This window comes from Malus domestica, chromosome 03, assembly GCF_042453785.1.
Source record: "Malus domestica chromosome 03, GDT2T_hap1".
NCBI lineage: Eukaryota > Viridiplantae > Streptophyta > Magnoliopsida > Rosales > Rosaceae > Malus > Malus domestica.
The window spans coordinates 27,275,096-27,298,028 of NC_091663.1; the positions used below are offsets into that span (position 1 = coordinate 27,275,096).

A 22,933-nucleotide genomic window follows, 5' to 3' on the forward strand; every position below is an offset into this window, starting at 1 on the left:
TTGGATGGTGGGAAAGATGAAAAAAGCCGTGTGCAAGATGAGAGAGAAAGAAAGCGTGTGTGTCAGTTTGTACGATGTGCGTGTCAGTATGTGTAAGAGCCCGCGTGTCATTGTGCATGTGACGTGTAAAATGTGACGTTTGTTCTTTTTATCGTAACATTAAATAAAGTTATTAAAATATTTTTAATTAAAATTTAAAGTTTTAAATTTTTTTTCATTAGTTTCTCTTTAATTTAGTGAGGGCCATACCCTTATATATGATACTAAATGTGAGGGCCATAGCCTTATATTCTACCAACTTCAAGGTTTTAAAAAACGTGCTAGTCGGGTGTTAGGCTTAGGCTATGTTAGTTTTTTTTTTAAATTTTTTAATTAAATTTATTATATAACAATAAGAATATATAAATAAGTGACTAATTATACCCTTATTTATACTTATATACATATATGGAGATGGATCCGTAGCATCAATTTTTTTATAAAAACTTTGACATATGTTCTTGGGGTCCACTCGGTAATGTATTTAAGTTTTAGGTCTTTCTTTAAAGATCATATCTATAAGAAATTACATAAATTTGAAACAATATAATCGTTAGATTAAGAGTTTAATGTTTCTTTGTACAACCGTATTCGTCAATTTTCATCATTACAAATAAATATCCTAATGATTTTGAATTTACCCCCATACACACACACACATATATATATATATATATATATGTACATTTTTTTTTTCTTTTGCATTTAGAAACATAATATACAAACTACAATTTTACAGATGCACCCTCCCTAGAAAATTAGAAATAGAAGTTAACGAAAAGGACATGGGTAGTTTGGTCATTCCACAACGACAATCCAAAAAGAACACAGTGACACACGGCGGAAACCTGGGTACTAGATATCCAACACCAACTCCCACAAAAAATGATTGCAGGCCAAGCAGGAGTCAATGGACCCAAAGCCGATAATCACGGTCCTCTTCTTAATCTCCGCCACCGTCATCGCCGCCCAAGAATACGTCCGACCACCGCCTCGCAAGGCCCTCCATTTCCCATGGAGTCGAAAACCCTCTTCGCTTCCCCAGCAGGTGAGTTCACCATCACCTTCTCATCTTCTCGCTGCTCCGTCTCTTTCACTTTCTGGGAAAGTCAAGAGTTTCTGGGGATAAAAAATTGGATCCCAGCTAGATTTTCTATCGAAAGCTGGAAAATTTTGCTCCGTTTTAACCTGGGTTCTGTTTGTTTTGCCAGAAAATACTTTCCTTTCTGTCTAAGCTATGTTTTTTATTTACTGTATTTTTGTTGGTTTATTTAGTAACTTGATTATTACTGGTTTATGCTTTGTTAATTGATTGAATTGCAGAAAAAGAAAAAAGTTGTGAAATTTTGTTGCTATTTAAACGATGTGTAGAGCCCGTTAGTGTCAGATTAACATAGCATGGTTGGAAATTTATCGAAATCGAGAGGGGTCATTGTGTTGGTTTGCTGAGTGTAATGCTAGTTTTTGTTTGTTGTTGTGAGTTTTGTGGTAGTTTAAGATTAACAGGTCTTATTCCAAACTGTCATGTTCAACCGTAGGCGAAATCGAGTCCCAATAACAATCAAATTCATTCTGACCAAAGCAACCTATCTCCATCTGATAGTCATTGGACTGACCATTGTCCACTCGATTTTTCTGTTATTTTTCATTCAAACACTAGGTACTGAACCTACGACCGAATCATTTTGTGTTGCGCCCTGAGCTGCACAGCACATTTTGTTCCTATGGCTACCTTAACCAGCACCATATAACCTCCACATCCCCATATTCAGCCAATTCTGATGCCTTTGCCTAGGGCCATGCTTGCTAATGCCTCTAGTCAATTAAGCCTCGTGATTTCGTCTCAAGGATCTGGCCATTTATGATCTTAATTCATGAGCCCTCATGGCTTGATATGGGAGAAACAAACATACTTCATATGAAAAGATTTCTGGCCAATTAATTGGATGCATGCATTCTGTGCTAAACCGAAAAACAAGTGCAGTTTATTGCTAAAGTATAATTGTTATGTTAATTCCTACTCACTATATTAAATTTGGAGTTCTTGGATGTTATGATTGCTTGGTGACATTATTATCATTGATAGTGACATAACCTATGTTAATTTGCATTCAGGGCAAGTAATTTGTACGAATTAGGTCTTTGTCTGATATTTTATCTTTATTGACTCCCAATTCCGTAACATTCTTTAGGGTTTATTAATGTTAAGCATACCCTAAATATATCGTTTTCTGCAAAATGGCCTATTGCAGGTGCACATCTCTTTTGCAGGAGACAAGCACTTGCGGGTGACGTGGGTCACTGATGATAAATCTGCTCCTTCAGTTGTTGAATATGGAACATCATCTGGGAAATACAGTTCTGTAGCTCAAGGAGAAAGCACCTCCTATACTTATATGCTCTATAGGTCAGGAAAGATACACCATACTGTCATTGGGCCTCTTGAACATGACACCGTTTACTTCTACCAATGTGGAGGCCAAGCTCCTGAGTTTCAGTTCAAGACCCCTCCAGCTCAATTTCCGATTACTTTTGCTGTGGCTGGAGATCTTGGACAAACTGGATGGACGAAGTCAACGCTTGACCACATTGACCAGTGCAAATATGATGTGCATCTACTTCCTGGAGACCTTTCATATGCTGATTACATTCAGTCTCGTTGGGATACATTTGGTGAGCTGGTGCAGCCACTTGCAAGTGCAAGGCCATGGATGGTAACCCAAGGGAACCATGAAAAGGAAAATATACCATTGTTAAAGGATGGGTTTCAATCCTATAATTCCAGGTGGAAAATGCCGTATGAAGAAAGTGGATCAAGTTCAAATCTTTACTATTCCTTCGAAGTTGCAGGTGTCCATGCTATCATGCTCGGTTCATATACTGATAGTGATGAGTATTCAGATCAATACAGGTGGCTGAAGGTTAGTCAAATTTCTCTTCTCCTATCAGAAGGAACAGATTTTTTCTGCTACATTAAATAATGCACAGTATATTAGTAATATTCATTCTTACTCTTTATCAGTAGCTTCTTGGATCTTGTAAATGTTTACGGTACGTGCCATCTGTTGTATGTGTTTCTGTTATAGGTCATAGTTTATGTGACATATTCACATAGGTCCTCCTATGCTGTTGGAGGCTAATAGTTTTGTCTGATTTTCTAGATAATGGGTGCACATGACATGCCTTCCATATGTCTTCATGTATTTCCTCGTCAGAAACTTGGAAATTTCAATCCTGGGTAGAAGGGATGGGCATTGGGCACCCATTGGGTGTCACGGATGTGGTGGTGGTGGTGGTGGTGGTGTTGGTCCATAGTGAGTAGTAATATACGTGTACATGCACAATAACTAAGTGAACCCATTCTAACAATCCATCACAAAGTAAGTTGGTACACAAGTTAGGGAGGGTCAGAAAATCTATGGAGCCTCATCTGAGGAATTAGAAACATATAAAAAGGAAATTTATTAACATAAATCTCGTTGGGGTGTTGTTCCCAGTGTGGCCTATGGCACCTCAGTCTTAAAGCAGGCCTTGAACAATGAGGGGTCCATATTTGAATATAGCTACGAGGCATTGGCTTCAAGAATTATTACAATCACTGCCAATTTAGATGTACTATTGGAGTTGTTTTCTTTTATCTCTCTTGCATTTGGAACTATTTTCTTCTTTCACTGCCTCTCTTGTGTCAGTCTTTTTATAAAATAAAGTAGTCGTTCTTGTGAAACAGGCTGATCTTTCAAAGGTTGACCGACAGAAGACACCTTGGTTGCTCGTGCTCTTTCATGTTCCCTGGTACAATAGTAACAAGGCTCATCAAGGTGAAGGGAACAGCATGATGGCAGCAATGGAGCCATTGCTTTATGCTGCCAGTGCGGATATAGTATTTGCTGGTCATGTTCATGCTTATGAACGAACGGTAAAGCTATACTAAATTGGCACATATTTTTGTAGTAAATATAGAGCACTCAATTTTAATCCATGATGTCTTGTTTGACAGAAACGCGTGAACAATGGAAAATCAGATAGATGCGGTGCTGTCCACATAACCATTGGTGATGGCGGAAACAAAGAAGGCTTGGCTCACAAGTATGTCTCTGCGCTCAAAAGATTTTCAAATTGCAATTTAGGAAAATAGAATGTTTGTTCAACTCTCATGTGCTTGGAAAAAACAATCCTGAAATCGGTTTGCATGGGATGAGTTCTGGACATTTGAATTTTATATTGTCCCTATGATAGCTAGTAGTTGTTGGCAAATATGAGTCTCAATGGCATTGGTTACTACCTGCTTGTTCCAATTCCTCACAAATTGGCAGGTATAAAAACCCACCACCCGAGTGGTCAGTTTTCCGGGAAGCAAGTTTTGGTCATGGTGAGCTGAATATAGTGAATTCAACCCATGCCTTTTGGACCTGGCATAGGAATGATGACGACGAGCCTGTTAGGTCCGATCAGGTCTGGATAACCTCGTTGGTTAGTTCAGGATGTGTTGCTGAGAAGACACTTGAACTAACGAAGATACTTACGGAACCATAGATACTTACGGAACCATATATAGTAAGATTCTCCCTTTATGTTGTTCTTGGTAGTATATATTATGTATTTCTTGTTATACATTTAGAACCGAGGCTTCGGTTATACAACACTCGGGTTAAAATGGCATTTCCAAATTGCTTCCTTAGACATTCTGAACGGAGGATAGAACCTGGGAATCACTTAGCCAGGAGCAATAGAATCACTCACGTTGCTAATTGTGGATTCACTCAACACGACCAAGTCTCACACTTGATTCTAAGGATGAGAAAACTCAGTCTCTTCTTAGATTAATTTTTTTAATTCACTAATTGGGTTCTTTAAAGATACATTTGGAGCCCCTTAGATAGGGAGATTACAAAGCATTGGTAGGGTAAATATTTAATGGTAGGATAGTTACTAGGCTACTCAATTAAAAGAGAATACGATTTATGTAATAAGGTGAACTATATCTCAACCGTAGATACGATTAATTATGTAACTTCCATAATTTCACCGAAAAACCCGTCACATTTCACTATAAATGAACTTGGATACTCTAAGTGGTGAAACCATTACAAATGAAACGAATGAGTTCATAGCAATGAGTAATCTAGAATGGGAGAGCATTGAGACCCTTCCTAGATTTTCTTTTCTTTCTTTGAAGTTTCTACAACCTCATGAACCGGAGGTGGAGATCAAGGACACTAGAGGTAATATGGCGATGCCGACACTGGTGGAGAGGTGTGAAGAGAGCGGAGCGCTGAGATGGGGGCGGAGCAGAGGATATCCCTCGAAGTGCAAGGAGGAGCAGACACTTGTATCCTACAGAGCATGTGTTTATAACTACTCTTAAGAGGTGAAACTTTTGTGTCCATCTAGAGGACCACGTCATCCGTATGCCCACACAAACTCAAGTGGAGATTATCTTTATTAAGAGTGTTAGCATTGGAAGATTTCAAAAAGCCTATAATCCGACCCTCCCGGAGAGGGTATTGGTTGGAAAATGCTTAGAAAATATCACCTGTCTTCTTCAGGTGCCATGTTCGTGATAGGGTCCCATTCCTTGGCAAGAGCATTCAAGTTGCTCTAGAACGGAGCAACCCTTTCGTCACTGACATCATCGTCAGCCCCTGCAGGACAACCCAAGTAACACAACATGATCCATCGAAAAATGAATACGAGTTAGAGAAGGAAGTTTTTAGTCTATTTAGGAAGAGAAAGGTTGCCTCTGTGAGCGCCTAGTTTTGTAACGAATGTGTCTGTTTAATTTAGGTTATTTTGAATACAACGATATATTTACACTAAAGGACAAGGGAATTGCACTAAAAGAGCTAGTCATAATAACTAATTTTGAAAGCCCTATCTACGACTACGAGAGTCAAACCTTAAGACTTCTCACTTACAAAATAAGAATATTTGTAGTACTAAGTGGTTGTTGCCTCATAAAGTTAAACATTTGATCTTATAATATAAAGATCTAGAAGCAAAGTGGAACAAGGTCCAACTACTACTGCTGCTTTCACCACCATTCTCCTCCTAACTACATTGTTCCTCTATTATCCAACCAACCATAATCCGAAGATCACTCCTTTTCGGGCTTTGTTACTCTATTGTTCGAAGAGGTTGGAGATGAACTAAAGTTTAGATTTTAAAACAAAAAGGAACTTACGAATAAACCAGAAAGTTAGATCTTCTAATTCAGTTGTTTCACATTGTTGCCTATTATTTCAGGCCTTGCAACTCATAATTGTACCCTAAGACGATGAATAAACTCTTGATCCCTTCACTGGTTTTATGCGATTCTTGTATACCAAATTTCAGAATTTGAAATTTCAAATTATTGACCGTTGGATCTTGGATGATGCTAAGCTAAACTGTTAGAAATTTCTATACAACTCGATTAGTCGGGTTATAAAGCCATTGCGCACTCGGGCCCTGTACAGAGTTCCAAGCCTGCGCACCCCAAAACTACAACAAGCTTTGAAGCCGCCAAAAGGGCCAAAACACAAAAGGAAAACTAGTACGGGAAGACTGGTAAGTAAATGCTGGAAGAATGAAGGCTGACAAGGGAATGTAGTCAGATGACATTTAATTTTTCGTCTTTGGCATGCAATATTCAAGCACAAAGTGTGAAACTTTTGAGATTATAACTTGCTGAATAGAGCACTGGAATTTGCATCGGAGATTTTTTTTTTTCAAGAATTGAATACCAAACCTGGCCGCACTTAAGCATCTGCGGACATTTTACTACTATCTGTGCACTCGGAGTCTTGCCTTTGATCCCTCTTCCCCCTCCAGAGTATAATCTGCTCATCCTTGAACAAAAGAGGGATACAAGGTACTAGATCCTGAATATATAAAGTTCAGAAAAAAGATAAATTTAGGGATGAATTTGAAGCCCACAACTACTACTAAACCATCTAACTTAACCAAAACAAACCGTACCCTTAATTTCACGCCTATCCGTTTGCAATCGCTGGTACCAACATGGGTGCAGTCTAGTCTCACTACCTCTTCAGTATTGAAGGTCTCCCTAACTCTATCCACAACATTCACATACACACCATTTCTCGCTGCGGACAAACAAAATTGACATAAGAGAAAAGAGCATCATCTGAAACATCCAAAACTCAAATTCACTTACCAAGTTCACTAATTTTAAAATACGACACTTACTCAGCTTCATCAGAGGTAAACAGTTTAGTCCTATGTTTCTTAACTCCTTCGTTTCTTCAAATGTCAAGCCGTCAGCAACATTCTTTACAAGCTTTGGATATATCGGAGGATACGGCTTCCAGAGCATTACAGGTATTACTGGTCGATTCTTCGGATCATAGTTTCGACCCCGGTATAAAATGAGGACATTAATATGCCGGTAAATAACCTTCCCACCGGACTTGTCCTGCACATACACTACTATCCCCATCAGCTAATAATCTCTGAACACCGAAATTCAACGTATTATGGATACATGGACAGCCTGAGTTAAGTTCAAACCTCAAGGTGGAAGCAAACATTGTCAATGTCAAGAGTTGGCACTCCCAAACACTTGATCCTCACCGCTTCGGCTCGCTTCCAGTGGTTGTGGATATCATCTAACATGTTATGTGTAACTCCTCCCTTTCCTGACACAAACAATTTAATCCTTCAGTCCCTTCCCATCAATTCAATGACTACAAAATCAAACCAGCATTGAGCATATATAAACAGTTACTCATAGTACAATGCAATGCATGATCAATTTCAGAATCCTAAGCCTTAAATCCCAAATTCCTTACCCATATTGATTTGCCGGGCGCAATCACTATGACGGTACCGTTCCACCAGCTCCGCCACTTCCTCCTCCGTTAGCGGGTCTCCGAGAACCCGTTTTTTCTCCTCCGCAACCCGGTCCAAGTCCACTTCTTGTTGTACCGCGGCAACAGTCCCGGTCCATTTCCGATCAAGCCGACCGGGTCCGAAAGGAGAGAACTTGGGCGACTCCCGGAACGCAATAGGTTTGACCGCCGGGTTGGTTTCCGAATACGAGTAGCTGAAGTCGAAGGGCAGGTCCGATTTGAGAGGACGGGTCGGGTCGTTCTTCGGGTCTGGAGCTTTATCCTGGGTTTTGGTTTTCTTGGGCTTTGGGGGTTTGGAAATCGGAGAGAACGGAGGGTCGTATTCATATGGGTCTTCGATGAGGGATTGACTGAGAAGGCGGGAGAGGGAGAGGAATGGTTTGGTCGGGTCTAGGGTTAGGGTTTTGTGAGATAAGGGACGCCATGAAAGTAGCTTCAGCATTGCAGCAGAGAGTGAAGTTTGGTTTGGTTGCTAAACAGATACTTTGGCATTGAGAGAGTGTTCAAGAAATGGGCAGAACTGTCATTTAGCGGTGCAAATGAAGGAATAATATCGTAATTTCGGTGCCGCAGTACAATACGCATGTCGTCTATATTTCCTCGTTCAATGAAAATTAGTCCCAACACAAAACGTAACATATGTTGTTGCTAGATTTTTTACAAGATAGAGATAATTTGATGTGTGTTCACATCATGGACCGTAAATTTGAAGATTCGTTTGATGCCTATTTTATTTTAATTATTATTTTTGTACTATGGATAAAAAAAACTATGTGGGACGAAAAAAAAGAGATAATTGGTGGCAAACAACCTTCAACGCTTTTTTGTTTATTGAATAATTGCACTCCACGTCCTTACCACTGAACCACTTGTTGTGATTAAGAAGAAAATAATGTTAGACAAATTAAATTTGTGGACCAGTTTTTTTGCTAAAATAATGTGCCGCCAAATAATTTGTATTTTAGTTTAAGTTAAGGCCTATGATTACTAATTGTAATAAAAGCGTTTAAGTTTATAAAAATGGAACTTTAACGAAATGTTTCTGATACGGTTCATTTTAACGAAAAACCACATTTTTAAACTAAAAAGTTAATTATTATACTATTCACTTTATCCTTTATTTTATCCTTATCGTTAAATCTTAAAGTTTTCAAATTATTTTCTTTAGTTTTTCTTTATAAAAATGATCATTTAACAAATATTTTTAAAATGTTTTTAGTAAAAAGTAAAAGCACCTAGGAGATGCTATGCACAGAAAAAAAGGGACGTACTCTTCTTCCATTACTCTCTTTCCAAGAGATTTTTTAGTGGGATCGGTATACAAGATGGTACACCACGTGTTACTATACAAATAGTGAGATATGTATGCTAAAATATTAATAACTTAAAAAATAAGATATCTCACCAATCCTATTAAAACACGTGGTATACCACTTGTGTTTCCGTCACAGCTAAAAATTTATCCTCCCTTTCTTGTCCTTCATTTTTCCCATATACTTTCACTTTTATCTCTAGCACAAAATACAAAAATACACATCTCAATATCGCTTTCTTCATCACTGGGTTTCGAGATGATGCAAAATTGTGCTAAAGCAAAGTGGAGGACAAAACTCAGTCCGGCCCCGGCGAGACATTGCTTAATCTCTCCTCTTTACATCGAATCTGGTCCTCCACCATTGACTCGAAAACATCCAAGAGGTAGTCCAGCCCCTTAGGGCTGTCCCCTACTGCCTTCAGGGCATAAACAATGCTCTGAACGGTGGACAGAAATCCCGGCTTCGACTGCAGCCTCACTTCACTGTACAAGATCATCTTGTCCAAATTCAATTTCAACTTCAAGTGCAGCAAGAGTTTGAACAAGGGGTTTTTCCCCATACATTCTCTTTGCCTTTGCCCATGTTCCGTCCAGCACTACCAGATTGTTCACCTTAACATTCATCGCCTCAAGGTTGTCCGCACTGACTGCTTCTTCAGATGGAAATACGAGTACAGATCCAGGAGGAACCTCTACCTCAAACTCTACACATTCATCCAACTCCAAACTTCCCTTCAACGGCTTTTGCAACTTCCGCGCAATGAACCCCTCTGCCAGAGCATTACGCGCATCTGCGATGTGTAAAATCGTATCAAACTTTTTATCCTCACGCGTTTGAGGCATCCAAATGTGGGATAGAGAGCTCATGACACCATGCTTGCCAATGGTAGCAGCTATAACAGGTGCACCATTATCCATTTCGACACTTTCACCCGAGCCATGAACTACATCAGAAACCCTTGATACTGCGGGTAATGCGGTAGTAGCTGAACCCTCATCGACATTGCATTGCCCATCTACGTTCCTGCCACCAGTGAATTCTTCACTACTGAACTCATGTTCTTTCTCTATAAAATCTACAAATTTCTTCACTACTGAATTCAGAGTTCATTAATTTTAATTTTGAATTAAGTTTTTAATTAAATTAATCAAAAAACATTTTGATTAATAGACACAATTGTTTGGAAAGAGTTGTGTGGTTTCAAATTATCTATTCTAAAATTGAGGAAAACCTTTGCTACTCAATTTCACGCTATTTACCACAATGCCACAGCCAAATGGGGCTGGTTGGAGGGTAATTATCAAAAGGTATGAGTATTTCGATATATTTACGGTTTTACCAGTATAATTCTAAAATGGGCCCTCAATTTTGCATTATTTACATTTCTGTCACTGTGTGTGCGGCTGTGGTGTGGAGGGTTTTCAGGGAGAGAGGCGTGGGATGGCAGGGAGGGGAAGGGAGAGAGAGGAGTGAGGCTGCCAAAAAGTGGGGTTAGGGTTGATTTTTTCTCCTCAAATCAAGGGTTGGTGTCAGTGATTGAGAGATTGAGAGGGATGGGAGAGAGAGACAGAAACACACCCGACCTTCATTTTCCCCTTGCTCAAACCCTAGCAGCCAGAACCCGAAAACTGAGCCCATCTCTGTAATAGCATCGACTCTTGCTTTCCAAAACCACACAAACCTGCCCTCCATTTCTGTAACTCGAGAGCTTCGTCTATCTTTGTTTTCAAAATTATAGGCTTCGATCATCTCCCCAACAAACCCAGAGCCTCCTTTTATCCCGTTAAGCAAAAGAAAATCAAGAAGGCCTGCAACTTCGTTTGCAGTCCACCACTGCAAATCGGTCTGGAAACTGGAAAGTCCAGAGGTAAAACACACCGATCTATTTGATTTTGGTCTCTGCTGCGCATTTTGATAGACAAATGATAAACCTAACACATGCATGGTCTGATTTCCTTGGTAGGTTTCTTGAAATATTTGCATCTCATTGGCGCAATATTTTTCACTTTCTGGATGTGCAAAGTCTGGGTGGTACACATCATCGGGCCAAACCTTTCCCAGGCAAGGAATTCCGTCGCGTTTGTTGAAATTTTTTGCTTCCTCCCCTCTGATGTATGTGTATGTGTGATTTTAGATTGTAATGTATCACAATTTCGTGGCATGAAAATTGACATATTTAGACTTACCCTGTGGTGAGATTTTTGCATGATTTTTTTTTGGGGTTTGTGGGGTTTTTTAGAGATTTTTCTGTGAAAGCATTGTTATATGATTTTTTTTATTGTGGGTTTTGATTGTTTGGTTATAATTTTGGGTATCTGTTTTGGTTTTTTTAATCGGTTTTTGTGTAAGTCAAAGTTTTGTGTGGATGATCGTTGGTTCTGAACGAACCGAGTTACATATATGGCTTTGCTTCCCATCTAACTGAAAAGGTTACCCTTCTTCTCTCTAGAAATTCCCTTCTAACTGTCCACACTTCTACAAAACCAAAAACCAATTTTATAAATTTTGATCAGATTTTTCTTCAGATTACAAAGAGAGAAAGGGTCGTATATTTTTGCTATATTCAGAGAGAGAGGATTTGAGGTGGGTGGAGTGAATGAGTGTTTAGGATTTTTGATGGGAGGGATGAGAAAAGAATAAAAACGATCAGGAAAATCGAATTCTTTCTCTGAAAGTTCATCAACACTTTGTAAGAACTCCATTTCTCTCTCATATTTCATCCGTTTCTGTTAATTTTTGTAAATTTTCAGATTATGGGTCGTTCCCAATTTCCATTTTTTCTTTGGGATTTATGTCGTTTTGATGGAAAAAGGTCGTATTAGCAAATAGATGATATTTCAAAATTATGGTCGTCTGATTCACTTATTTTTGTTCATCTCTAATTTTCTGGATTTTTCCATGTACGTTGCAGAATTTACTGACATTTGATAAATGTTAAACGAAGTCCTTCAATGAATCTCTCAAGGTGCTCGAAGCTGATATTCAGTTCGCCAACACTTTGTAAGAACTCCAATTCTTTCTCTACCTACACAATTCCAAAGCACTGTGTAATTAACAGTGGAATTTTTATTCAGATTGTAGTAATTGCCGTGCAATTTTTTCCCAATATGTTTATACACTTACGGTACTCCAATCTCTCTCTCTCTCTCATTTCTTTTCGGTTTTGGAAATCTCTGACTTTCGGTGGTTTTGTTTTCTTGTAGATGTCCATGAATTTTACGGACTTCCTGTGTAATCCTTGCCTCAGAAAACAATCTCGACGCCGTTGCTGGCGGGGGAACGCCATCATATGAGCCCCGGAGCACGCTGCTGCTGGTAATTTTACTTTTCTGATTTTATATGAATTTGTTGTTTGTTTGATGAGAAAACATGGAAAACTAGAGAAGTTTTTTGAATTTAAGGTTGCTATAACACAAATTTTCACTATGATTTGTGATGGATTTTGGGTATCTTTCCTTTCTTATGCTTTTTATACTGCCTGCATCAACCCCTTTTTGGTTTTTGTCTTATCTTCCAACTTATGCCCTCAATGATATTAGATAAGGCATTTTTAAATGTATTGCTAATATTTTGAACTTTATGTTGTACTAATGCCATAAGGCATTTTGATTTTTGACATTTTGTTACGTTGGTTGGAGAGTTGGAGACTTGCTCTCTTTGCATTTTGCTATGCTGGTTGGAGACTTGCGAACTATTGATTTTGAATGTTATTGCCCTCGGTATTCTTTACAATTATTGATTTTGAGTGCTATTGCATCCTTTATTCTTTAGAATCGAGTATTGGAATTTTGAATGAGACAGGATTGGATGTATGACTTTGTGCTCTCCTAAATAGGTTTAGTTTTGCACAGCTTGAAATGTTGACATTGTTTTTGTTCATGTAACTTTGGTTCATTGTTCGTTGTGGGATGAGATTGGGATCTATTTCTTTGTTACAGTTTTTGCATATCAAATTTTCAAGAGCTATTTGATAAGAATCAGGCCTGTTTAGAGTCAGGTTTTATAACTCAAACCATTTCCAATAGCTATTTGGTAATAGGACAAGTAATTAAGGAGTGAGTTAATATATATGAAATCCTGTTTAAGCTTACTTTTTCCCTTATGAATATTTCTTCATCTGATAGGCTGATGCTTGGGCTATTGAGAATTTTGCCTCGGTAGCAAAATGCCCGTCTGGCCAAATTATAGGACAGGTGTGCAGTTCTTATTATAGGACCGTCTGGACAAATAACACTGCAGTATACCATACAAAGGTTTTTTATTCTCTTTTTCCCCCCTTTTTGGGATATTAGTTACAAAATCTGTTTGGAGCATAAGTGTGAAATTAACAGAGGGGTTAGTAAGTTAATTAGTTAATATGATTATCAATGTATATGAGTTAGAGAACTCATTGCGATTTGCAGAGATTGCCTAAAGACAAAAAGAAAACAATGTTTGTTTTGAGTACTTCTCATGTCATTGAGGCACAAATGTTGTACCTGCATTAATTAATTTTCTTTATATCGAAATTGAATAAATCTAATTTTCCTCGATATCCAAATGTATTAAATTAATTGTGATTGAAGTTTGTTTATGTCTGCTTTCCAAGATTCATTTTTTGGTTACCAGATATCTCACTCCGTTTACAAGTGCTTTTTAGTTAACTAAAAAAAGGCGTTTTATTATTCGGCTTACATGAGTTCTATTACCGTTTACAAGTTAACCCCACAATACCAAAGTACAAGAGAAACAAAGATTGGAGGTAATTTTTGCTCTAACTTCTTTAGAAGTTAACTGACAATAGTTTCTAAGATATGTATTGTGCATTTGGTCAGTGTTAACTACCGAATCGATTAAAAACATTCTATAGGGGCTGCCCCGCCATTCAGTTACTCTTGAGCACTTGAGGAGGGTGTGATCATATGCCTCACTTCGGGTACGAGCTCTCACTACTCTGTTTATTTGTTCTCAAAAGATTTGTAATTGATGTTGGAGCAATGTCATTGTAGTACTAATCCCTAAATGTATTTCGTTAATGTAAAGTTTATAGAATACAAAATCAAACTGAAACATTTATTTTACCATGCGTATTCAACTGCTTTGATTGGTTCCTGAATTAAATAGAGATCGGTGTGTTCAATTGTGGTTTGCAGAAATTTCTGAAGTAAAATATTCATTAAATGTTTTGTGAAATAGGCATTTTTCAATAGGGTAGTTGTGCTGCTAGTTTTTTGATGATGTGCCTAATGTTTATTTTGGATTGAATTTCAACTTCTACATAGATTTATGATTAGTAAACTCTCATCGCAGTTTGGAAATGATAATTTGTTCACGAGCTTATGTGTGCTGTAATTGAGTGTGTTAGAGTTATTTTACTTTTCGTTCAGATGTTAAGAAAAAATTCCTCAACTTTACAAGGAATGGGGAAAGATGAATATACTAATACACTTCGTTTTCTCTTCAATATCAGTGATGAATATAATTCGTTTGCATCTTTCTTGATAATATTTTCCCACTTTCCCTTTAAAATATTTGAAAGCGCTGCTGATTTTGCGTTTGTATTTATTTTGTTAGGAATTGATATTAGGAGGTGTTAAATGGACCGTTGGAATTGGGTTTCGAGTCCCTGAGGGACATAATGAGATGGGTTATTGATAAAAGGGTTAGGAGGAGAAGGTGGACAAGAAACCAGTACATTGGATGCACAATATCAGTGATGAACACTTTTCCTTTTCTTTGTTTAGAATTTTTTTGAAAGAGCCACTGGTTTTGAACGTGCTTAAATGCAAAGATTATTTGCAAAATTTTGTTTAAATTTTTTAATGTTTACATTTTTATTCCATAAAAATTGTGAGAGGAAATATATAATGATAGACAAAAAACTATGTTAAACAAGTTTGGATGGTTTAAATTATAGAATTATTTTGGTTGATGGTAGAGACGGTTTCAAATCCCGCGTCAGAGCGCGGGCATTCCTGCTAGTACATCCAAAAGGTATGAAATAGTCTATATAACTAAAGACTTTCAGTTCTATCGTACATCATCTTTTTCCTTTATATCTCTCCCATACAAAACCTTAGAGATTAAACACTCAAAGCAATTCGCCAGAATTATGTAATCCAATGCAGGTTGTAAAATTAGATAGTTATCCTGGTCGAGCAGACGTCGTAGAACTACAAGCACAAAAGTGAGATGGAAATACTATTCGAAGGACATAGCATTTGCATTGGCCTCTATATGCGATTCAATCAAGTTAGGACCATTTTAATTCATGTATTTATTTATATTATTTCATTCTCTATTGCAAGTATTTTTCGTTAATAAAAATTTAGAATTTCAAGTTATGTTATTTTTATTTATTTTTGAATTGTTCTCCAACACCATCAAAATTGCATTTCTCACCATCAATCAAACTACTATTGTTTCTCTCTTTTGCCAAATTTGCAGATAACCCAAAACGCAACTTACCTACATTTTCTTTCCCTGCGCTCACCTCATCACAATACACAAAAACCAGCTTCTGGGTCTCTCTACTTTCTACAAGCTGATCAAACCCTGAACTTTTCAAACCATTTCGGTCCGAACCCATTTGAGAAACCGGGCCTGGCGACCGGATAACGAACCGGGATTCAAAATTAACATCATAAACAGTAACTACACTGAGATTTTTGACTCCTAATGCAGCAATCCTAGCGGAATTAAGTGGGTGGTTCTTCTCTAGGCTGTGTTGAAGAATGGTGACGTTTACAGAGTTATGGAGCCCAGGGTTCTGAATCCGAGTGCAGAGGCAGAGCCGGACCGGTTTGGAGCACGACGGGCATATAGGTCGTTTGGAAGCGGGCTGAGTAGTCACCATTTTTAGGGTTTGAAGGAGAAAGGAAGGGTTTTGGAGAAGTGAGCAGAAATTGTTGTTTCGGGTCCGAGAACCGAACAAGCATCAATAGGTTCGAGTGGCCATAGTAGGAAATGAAAAAGTTGAGTCGATCAGTGATAAGACGACGGGTAGCTTAATGTTTTACAAGACGACGTCTCGTTTTATAAAAGAGTATATAAAGTCATTAATGAATATGTAGAATTAGATTGGATTATTACACATGGCAATGTTTTACTCAGTAAATAAATTTATTTTATTTGAACTTTTCCAAAATGGAATTATAAGAGTGGTTTAAGTTTTTTTTTTCGATATGAAAAATCATTCCCTACAGCATTTAATATATTCTGAATATGATGAATTATTCATTCCAATTCAATCATAGAGACCAAATAAAAATCATACTTTCAAAATAAGTTAGTTCATCCAAGAGTAGCCACAAGAAGTTTAAGCAATTTTGAAAAAATAGTTGAGCTACAACCATCATGAAGTGGCTCAGTAGTTGGGGACGAATTTCTGACCATATTTCACACGACATGTCCTGAGTTCAATTCCTCACGCTTATGAATCACACAATAGTGACTAGAGAGGAGCCGAAATGCCTTGATGAGTCATTTCGACCCAAAAAAATTTGACTGCCATGCGTGATATGTACATAAATCTTATAAAAATTCATAATGAGGTAAATCACTCGTTTTATAAATTAATTTGGGTATAACATAAATTTCTTTTTAATAACAAATAAGTATCCTTATCATCGAACAAATATCATACTTTAATATATCATGAATATAGTGAATTATTCATTTCAATTTAATTATAACGACCAAATAAATATCATACTTTTATTATAGTAAGCTAGCTCACCAAAGAGTAGCCACAAGTTAAGCAATTTTGAAAAAAAATAGTCCACAACCATCACGGGATGGCTCAATACTTGAGAGCGAATTCTTAGCTCGTAGATCATACAACATGTTCTGAATTCAATTTTTCGCGCTGATGAATCACACGATAGTGACTATAATGAGGTTAAAATACTTCTGTGAGTTTTCTCGACTCCTAAATAGATGAAATGTCATGGCTCAAGCTACTCTCTTTGTAGTAAGAAGAGGTAGTCCATTTTATCAATTAATTTTAGGTGTAACATAATTTCCTTTTTATAATAAGGAAAACTAACGAAAAGTCTTCAAAAACTATAGTTTTAATCAAATGAAAAAAATAAAGATATAAATAAATAGTACCATGAGTGACTTTTCAAAGTAAAAATATCATTTTCGTTAAAAGTGAACAGTACCAGGAATGTTTCATTAAGATTCCCATAATAAGGAAATTGATCATCTTCGAATCCCTTCCACCAAATCCACCAATCTAGCTCTTAAAATTTGATTCAACGGCTAAAAAGAGGGTTTTCTTTAAAAATTATAATAATTTTAACTGTTAGATCAAATTCCAAGGATTTTGTGGATTTAATGGATTTGATGAAAGGTCCTCCATTATAATATCATAACAGCTAATCTTGAAACGATCAAATCAAACTCAGTGGTTGAAAAATAAAAATCAAAACTCAGGAGTTGGTAATGATTGGCTAGATGAGTTTTTTGACTGACTGATTCCACGCGCCAATACAACACGAAAGTCTTTGCCTTTAAAATTTTTGTTTCTTTGATTTGTGAGGGATAAGATAAACTAGCGTAATTTTCCCGAGAATCTAAGAGTTTTCCCGGAAACCCATTTGGAGAAAATGCACGATTTCTGCTTGACGATCCCCTACGGCCTGGTGCTGATCGGCGGAGGAGTTTTTGGGTATTTCAGGAAGGGGAGCACGGCTTCTTTGGCTGGAGGAGCGGGCATCGGATTGCTCCTCACTCTTGCTGGATATATGAGTCTCAAAGCCTTCGAGGGGAAGAAGAACTCGTATCCTGCTTTCATTCTCGAAACGGGTACAATTTATTTATTTGGATTTTGGAATTTTGGTGGGTCTGGATCCCAGATTTGTAACGATACTTTAGTAAGATCATAAGACGTTAAAAGGGGAAATAAATAAAAATAAACAAAGCAAATCATAATCTGGATCACAAATTAGGTAACTTTTGTTGTTTGATGTATTTGGTAGCATTAACTTTGCTGATAGTTATGTTGGAAATTTGACTTTTGTTTTGTTTTGTTGAGGTTGTTATTTTGTTCCCTCTAATGATCTGGAAGCTTTGTGCTTCTGCAAAGGTGGAAGACTCGTTAAAACTGTTTATAGGTTTGTCGTTTAATCTTTGTTTTTTGTATGTCGTTATGGAGAAAAACTTACATGCAACTGGGAGCGGAGGTGGCGATATCCCAAATTAATCACGGAAGGCCATGTGAGCAAGTTAAAAACACGGCAGTGCGTATAGGCTTGGATATCGCCACCTTAGCGTCCCCGTTGTATGTAAAGAGAGAGGCACTTTTTGTGTAGAGTAATGCTATACACACCAAAGTAAATCCCAAAGTTATGGTTCTCCACTTACTTCATTTGTTTATGTCTAAGCTCGTTCTAAGGTTTATTTATGTCACAGAACTAAAGAGTTATGCATTAGTCAATGCAGTAAGTTTCGATTTGGTAGGGCGATTTGAAAGAAGTGCATTTAGGTGTTATGTGTTCATCATTGCCTATCAAATTTTAAGAATTGTATGAATTGAGGAGATTGAGAAAGATTATATTTTTATAAGGTCACATTCTTTGGTTTTCCTTGTATTTTGTCTATTTTCATGGTCTGCTCCTGTTACCTTGATGCTCACTCACTCGAAACGTTGTTTTGGAATTGATTGGTGTGCCTTGTAACAGTTTGTGCTGCTCTTCTTACGTGGGTCATGGGACAGCGCTATATGCAAACTTCTAAGATCATGCCAGCTGGTGTTGTTGCTGGTATCAGGTGAGTTCAGATTAATCCGCTGTTGGATATATATTTGCTAATCTAAAATTTGGTGTGCCATCAGTCTGTTGATTGTTAAACATGAGATGTACGGTCAGTACCTTATGCATGTGATTTGAATTTTATTGCAGCATATGACTTGTTTCGTACATTGCAGTCCCTGTATTTTATTTCCAGTTAACGTATTCAATTTGGTTGTTTAGAATATCTTCCTTCCCCTTCATAGCTGGCACTGTTAAATAATTAATTGGAAAAAGATAACTATTACTCGTTGGTCTGAGTAAGTTTGAGCACCTGAGGTATGCGGAACATGTTTCATTGCAGTTAGTGGTTTGGGGATGGTAGGTTCTTGTTCCCAGAGACATGTAAAAGTATAAAGTAGTTCTGTCAATGATTGGCAGATGTCATAATTTTTGTCTCGAGAACAGCTAATTTGCAGCCCTTCAAATTTTATAATTTTAGGTAAAACTTGGCTCTATTGAATGTTCATCTGAATACACATTTGGATATCGAATTGTCAGAACAAGGTTGATCTGCTCCGTTGAAACCTTTTTAAGAAATTTAGTTGAAGAGAGTTTCAGATCCTATATATGTTGCAGCACAATCAGTGCCAACAGAGAGTTGGAATGTCATCTAATTCCTGCTCCTGTTATATGGTTAAACAGTATGGGAAAGGGGTCTTCTATTTCTTGTTTGGTTGTGCATAAAGAAGGGAAGGCGATGTGTCTTTATCAGATTATAAGGTCATCTTTGGTTATCGTATTGTAGTAACCGAGTAGCATTTCTGTCATTGTCATGAATCCAAACTGAAGACCACAATTTACGTATGATTAAAACCTTTCAATTGGAGCTCCTAACAGTTATATGACATATATTTGAAGTTTCTAAAGCTAACCTCTTCGTTTTGTTGCAGCGCTGTCATGACCGGATTTTATTTGTACAAAATTGCAACTGGTGGAAACCATATCCCGGCCAAGACCAAGTGATGGTATTTGAGGACTACTTTCCACAACGTATAAGCTGACTCTAAATTACACTCATCCAGATGCCCATATTTCATTTCACTAAATTGTTAATGGATATAATATCACAAGATACTATACTGTGTTGTCACGAGATACTACGTTAATCTATACAAAATGTTGTTTTCGTACCTTGCGTTCCTCGTACTTTTAATCAAATCAATGAGATACACTCGCATTTTTTTTGTATTGTTTTCTTTGCTTAGTTAAACTCATGTTACTGCAGGCGAGGGGAATGCCTTCAGAGCATGAGAAATAACCCGACTTTCTCATCCATGAAGTAGAATTGCTTGTTTTGGAAGCAGGAACTAGATGGATGGACTGGAAAAGTTCTATTAAAATGGGGGATTCAGATGAAAACTTATAAACCATCCTCACGCGTGCAGCAACTGTAGCCAGTTTTTACTCCGATTTGAATCGGTGAGTTGTAGGAAACAGTTACCCTTCTAAACACACCAGAGAGAAAACCTCTTCACTTCGAACCTGAGACAAATCTGAAATGCATCGAAAACTCTCGAACTCTCTGCAAAACTCTGTGTAACCTTTATACTTACTGGTGTGAATCAGTTTGTGCACCGGAGGCATGCGGAACTTGTGTTGATGTGGTCAGGGGTTTAGGGATACCAGCTTTGTTATCTCATACATTTAAACGTAGAAACTGGCTCCGTCAAAGATTAGCAAATGTGATGTATGCTCTCTTAAGCAGATTCTCATGAATTCTGCACTGTGCTTGTTTGAAAACAGGAATATATAGATGCATGTGAGGTTTTATTTCAGTGGGGAACTCGTTTGGTGGCTAGGATTGAATTGGAGTGTATAATTCACCGTATGCAATGTATGGATTAGCCGTGAAGGAAACTTCTTTTCCACCTCAGTAGGATTGGAAGCAGTCCTTCTGAAAAGATTAGTGTTAGTTCCAACTGAACTTTTGAAAATATGCGTTAGTTATGAGGATTATGATTTGGCAGTCGGGTTTTCGAAAGGAGACGTTTGTTCTAGTTGGGCTTTCAAAAAAATTGGTGTTAGTTCGGGTTGGGCATCCGAAAAGAGACATTAGTTTTGACGGATTGTGATTTGTTGAGCCTTCGAAAAGATTGGTGTTAGTTTCAGCATGCCAGTCAAGATTTCATGCAGGCTCCTTTGATGCGTGGTCACACATGAAGGAGGCGTTGATAGTTTCAAATTAGATCTTATTTCCTTCTTGTCAAACTTATGATTTCTCATCATGAGTTTAGGGGAGTGTTGGAAAATAAAAACGAAAGTATTTTAGGGATTTAATTTAATTATAGTTTTGGTATGATTTGATTTGGTCTAGGTTTCCTTATCTTGTAAACAAATGATCGTTTGATTTATTTCCTAGTATTGCTCCTTTATAATCTTATAAATATCTCCTTACATAGAAGAATAAAGTATTAATATTGTTAATTGAGAAATAAGAGATTGTACAGAACTCATATTTTCATAAATCCTTTATTTCCAACTTATATTCCTATACAGCATGAAGCACGAAGGTCCCCCATAAACAAACATTACTCCATTGTCGAGGAAATATATATCGCATCTGCTATTGAGCCTTGACATATATTATCGTGGGTTATGAAATAAGCTTTGATTATGGAATCTAGTGTGTTCAACCTTATCGGTTACGTACTTACGTAAAGAATTCGGGTCATAAATTTCTACTTTTTTATTGGGTCAAATAATTTTCTACTGTTTCAACAAGTCTCTGTAGCTAGAGCCTGGCGCATACGAAAAATCTCATCACTGATCGTCCATATGGACCTTCAGAAGTTATGCCTTCAACAGTTCGCAGACATAATATAAACATGCAGATAAATGAGCTATCTTGGATTTTGCAATGACATATGATCTCTTCTTAGCCAACACCTTCTTTAAGAAGAGAGAAGAACATGTGATCACCTACAAGAGTGGGTCGTCAAAAACACAAATAGATTTTCTTCTAATGAGGAAAGGTGGATCGTATAACTTGTAAGGATTGCAAAGTTATACCAGGAGAGAGCGTGGCTAATCAACATCGCTTGTTGGTGATAGATGTACATATCAAAAGAGTGAGACAAAAGAACAAGACTTGGAAGTGTCCAAGGACTAGATGGTGGAATCTAAAAGAAGAAAAACAAGTCATTTTCAAAGAGAAGGTAATCACCCAGTGTGTGTGGGATAGAGATGGGGAAGCTAGCCAAATGTGGGATCCCATGGCTAGTTGTATCCGAAAAGTAGCAAAAGAGGTATTAGGAGAGTCCAAGGGCTTTGCCCCACACCAAAAGGAATCTTGGTGGTGGAATGAGGAGGTACAAACAAAGGTGAAGGCTAAGAAGGAATGTTGTAAAGCCTTATACAAGGATAGGACTGATGAAAATGGTGAAAGGTATAGAAAAGCGAAGCAAGAGGCGAAGAAAGCTGTGAGAGAAGCTAAGTTAGCGGCTTACGACGATATGTATAAACGACTAGATACCAAAGAAGGAGAGTTGGATATCTATAAACTAGCTAGAGCAAGGGAAAAGAAGACAAGGGACCTAAACCAAGTGAGGTGCATCAAGGATGAGGATGGAAAGGTTCTTGCTACAGAGAACGCGGTTAAAGACAGATGGAGAGGTTATTTTCATAATCTTTTCAATGAAGGACATGAAAGGAGTGCTTCTTTAGGGGAGTTGAGTAACTCAGAAGAGTGTAGAAACTACTCTTTTTATCGTCGAATCCGGAAGGAAGAATTGGTTGTAGCTTTGAAGAAGATGAAGCATAGAAAAGCAATAGGCCCAGACGATATACCAATCGAAGTGTGGAAAGTTTTGGGAGAGACAGGTATAACATGGCTCACTGACCTTTTCAATAGGATTTTGAAAACGAAGAAGATGCCAAATGAGTGGCGAACGAGCACTTTGGTGCCTATCTACAAGAATAAGGGCGACGTACAAAATTGCATGAACTATAGAGG

General features: G+C 37.6%; 4 protein-coding genes and 1 long non-coding RNA gene across 7 annotated transcripts; 3 read left to right on the forward strand and 2 right to left on the reverse strand.

Annotated features, from left to right (window-relative positions):
- The first annotated feature begins 873 nt into the window (after nt 1–873).
- LOC103434709 (purple acid phosphatase 18-like) lies at nt 874–4,698 on the forward strand. Its single transcript, XM_008373058.4, has 5 exons — nt 874–1,087; nt 2,292–2,960; nt 3,767–3,955; nt 4,037–4,125; nt 4,353–4,698. The coding sequence occupies exons 1-5, from the start codon at nt 950–952 to the stop codon at nt 4,570–4,572; spliced, it is 1,305 nt and encodes a 434-aa protein (XP_008371280.3). The 5' UTR covers nt 874–949; the 3' UTR covers nt 4,573–4,698.
- A 299-nt stretch (nt 4,699–4,997) lies between these two features.
- On the reverse strand, nt 4,998–8,434 carry LOC103434708 (CRS2-associated factor 2, mitochondrial). 2 transcript variants are annotated; one of them, XM_029100171.2, is made up of 6 exons: nt 7,830–8,434; nt 7,549–7,676; nt 7,228–7,453; nt 6,997–7,124; nt 6,767–6,899; nt 4,998–5,681 (listed from the first exon to the last, which is right to left on the reverse strand). In XM_029100171.2, exons 1-5 carry the CDS (start codon nt 8,329–8,331, stop codon nt 6,777–6,779), a joined length of 1,107 nt encoding a protein of 368 aa, XP_028956004.2. In that variant the 5' UTR covers nt 8,332–8,434; the 3' UTR covers nt 4,998–5,681; nt 6,767–6,776. The 2 variants fall into 2 exon arrangements, with proteins under 2 accessions (XP_028956004.2, XP_070675321.1); XM_070819220.1 differs by lacking the exon at nt 4,998–5,681 and having other exon boundaries at nt 6,613–6,899.
- A 1,066-nt stretch (nt 8,435–9,500) lies between these two features.
- Nucleotides 9,501–10,122, reverse strand: LOC139194777 (uncharacterized). The gene is made up of 2 exons (XM_070819689.1): nt 9,767–10,122; nt 9,501–9,687 (listed from the first exon to the last, which is right to left on the reverse strand). The coding sequence occupies exons 1-2, from the start codon at nt 10,120–10,122 to the stop codon at nt 9,501–9,503; spliced, it is 543 nt and encodes a 180-aa protein (XP_070675790.1).
- A 403-nt stretch (nt 10,123–10,525) lies between these two features.
- On the forward strand, nt 10,526–15,116 carry LOC108173651 (uncharacterized). 2 transcript variants are annotated; one of them, XR_011579402.1, is made up of 7 exons: nt 10,526–11,072; nt 11,169–11,266; nt 12,117–12,205; nt 12,409–12,520; nt 13,330–13,946; nt 14,055–14,120; nt 14,759–15,116. It is a non-coding gene; the product is annotated as an uncharacterized lncRNA (long non-coding RNA). The 2 variants fall into 2 exon arrangements; XR_011579401.1 differs by having other exon boundaries at nt 12,409–13,946.
- A 2,442-nt stretch (nt 15,117–17,558) lies between these two features.
- Nucleotides 17,559–20,111, forward strand: LOC103434707 (protein FATTY ACID EXPORT 5-like). The gene is made up of 3 exons (XM_008373056.4): nt 17,559–17,995; nt 18,871–18,958; nt 19,872–20,111. Exons 1-3 carry the CDS (start codon nt 17,797–17,799, stop codon nt 19,942–19,944), a joined length of 360 nt encoding a protein of 119 aa, XP_008371278.1. The 5' UTR covers nt 17,559–17,796; the 3' UTR covers nt 19,945–20,111.
- The last annotated feature ends 2,822 nt before the right edge of the window (nt 20,112–22,933 follow it).

Coding starts and splice junctions, on each gene's coding strand:
- LOC103434709 (XM_008373058.4), top strand. CDS start 950: ATGGACCCAAAGCCGATAATCACGGTCCTCTTCTTAATCTCCGCCACC. Junction 1,088..2,291: donor CCTCTTCGCTTCCCCAGCAG/GTGAGTTCACCA, acceptor GGCCTATTGCAG/GTGCACATCTCTTTTGCAGG. Junction 4,126..4,352: donor AAAGAAGGCTTGGCTCACAA/GTATGTCTCTGC, acceptor ACAAATTGGCAG/GTATAAAAACCCACCACCCG.
- LOC103434708 (XM_029100171.2), bottom strand. CDS start 8,331: ATGCTGAAGCTACTTTCATGGCGTCCCTTATCTCACAAAACCCTAACC. Junction 7,454..7,548: donor ATGTTTGCTTCCACCTTGAG/GTTTGAACTTAA, acceptor GTGTATGTGCAG/GACAAGTCCGGTGGGAAGGT. Junction 7,125..7,227: donor TTTACCTCTGATGAAGCTGA/GTAAGTGTCGTA, acceptor GTTTGTCCGCAG/CGAGAAATGGTGTGTATGTG.
- LOC139194777 (XM_070819689.1), bottom strand. CDS start 10,122: ATGGATAATGGTGCACCTGTTATAGCTGCTACCATTGGCAAGCATGGT. Junction 9,688..9,766: donor TGGGCAAAGGCAAAGAGAAT/GTATGGGGAAAA, acceptor GATCTTGTACAG/TGAAGTGAGGCTGCAGTCGA.
- LOC103434707 (XM_008373056.4), top strand. CDS start 17,797: ATGCACGATTTCTGCTTGACGATCCCCTACGGCCTGGTGCTGATCGGC. Junction 17,996..18,870: donor TGCTTTCATTCTCGAAACGG/GTACAATTTATT, acceptor GCCTTGTAACAG/TTTGTGCTGCTCTTCTTACG. Junction 18,959..19,871: donor GGTGTTGTTGCTGGTATCAG/GTGAGTTCAGAT, acceptor GTTTTGTTGCAG/CGCTGTCATGACCGGATTTT.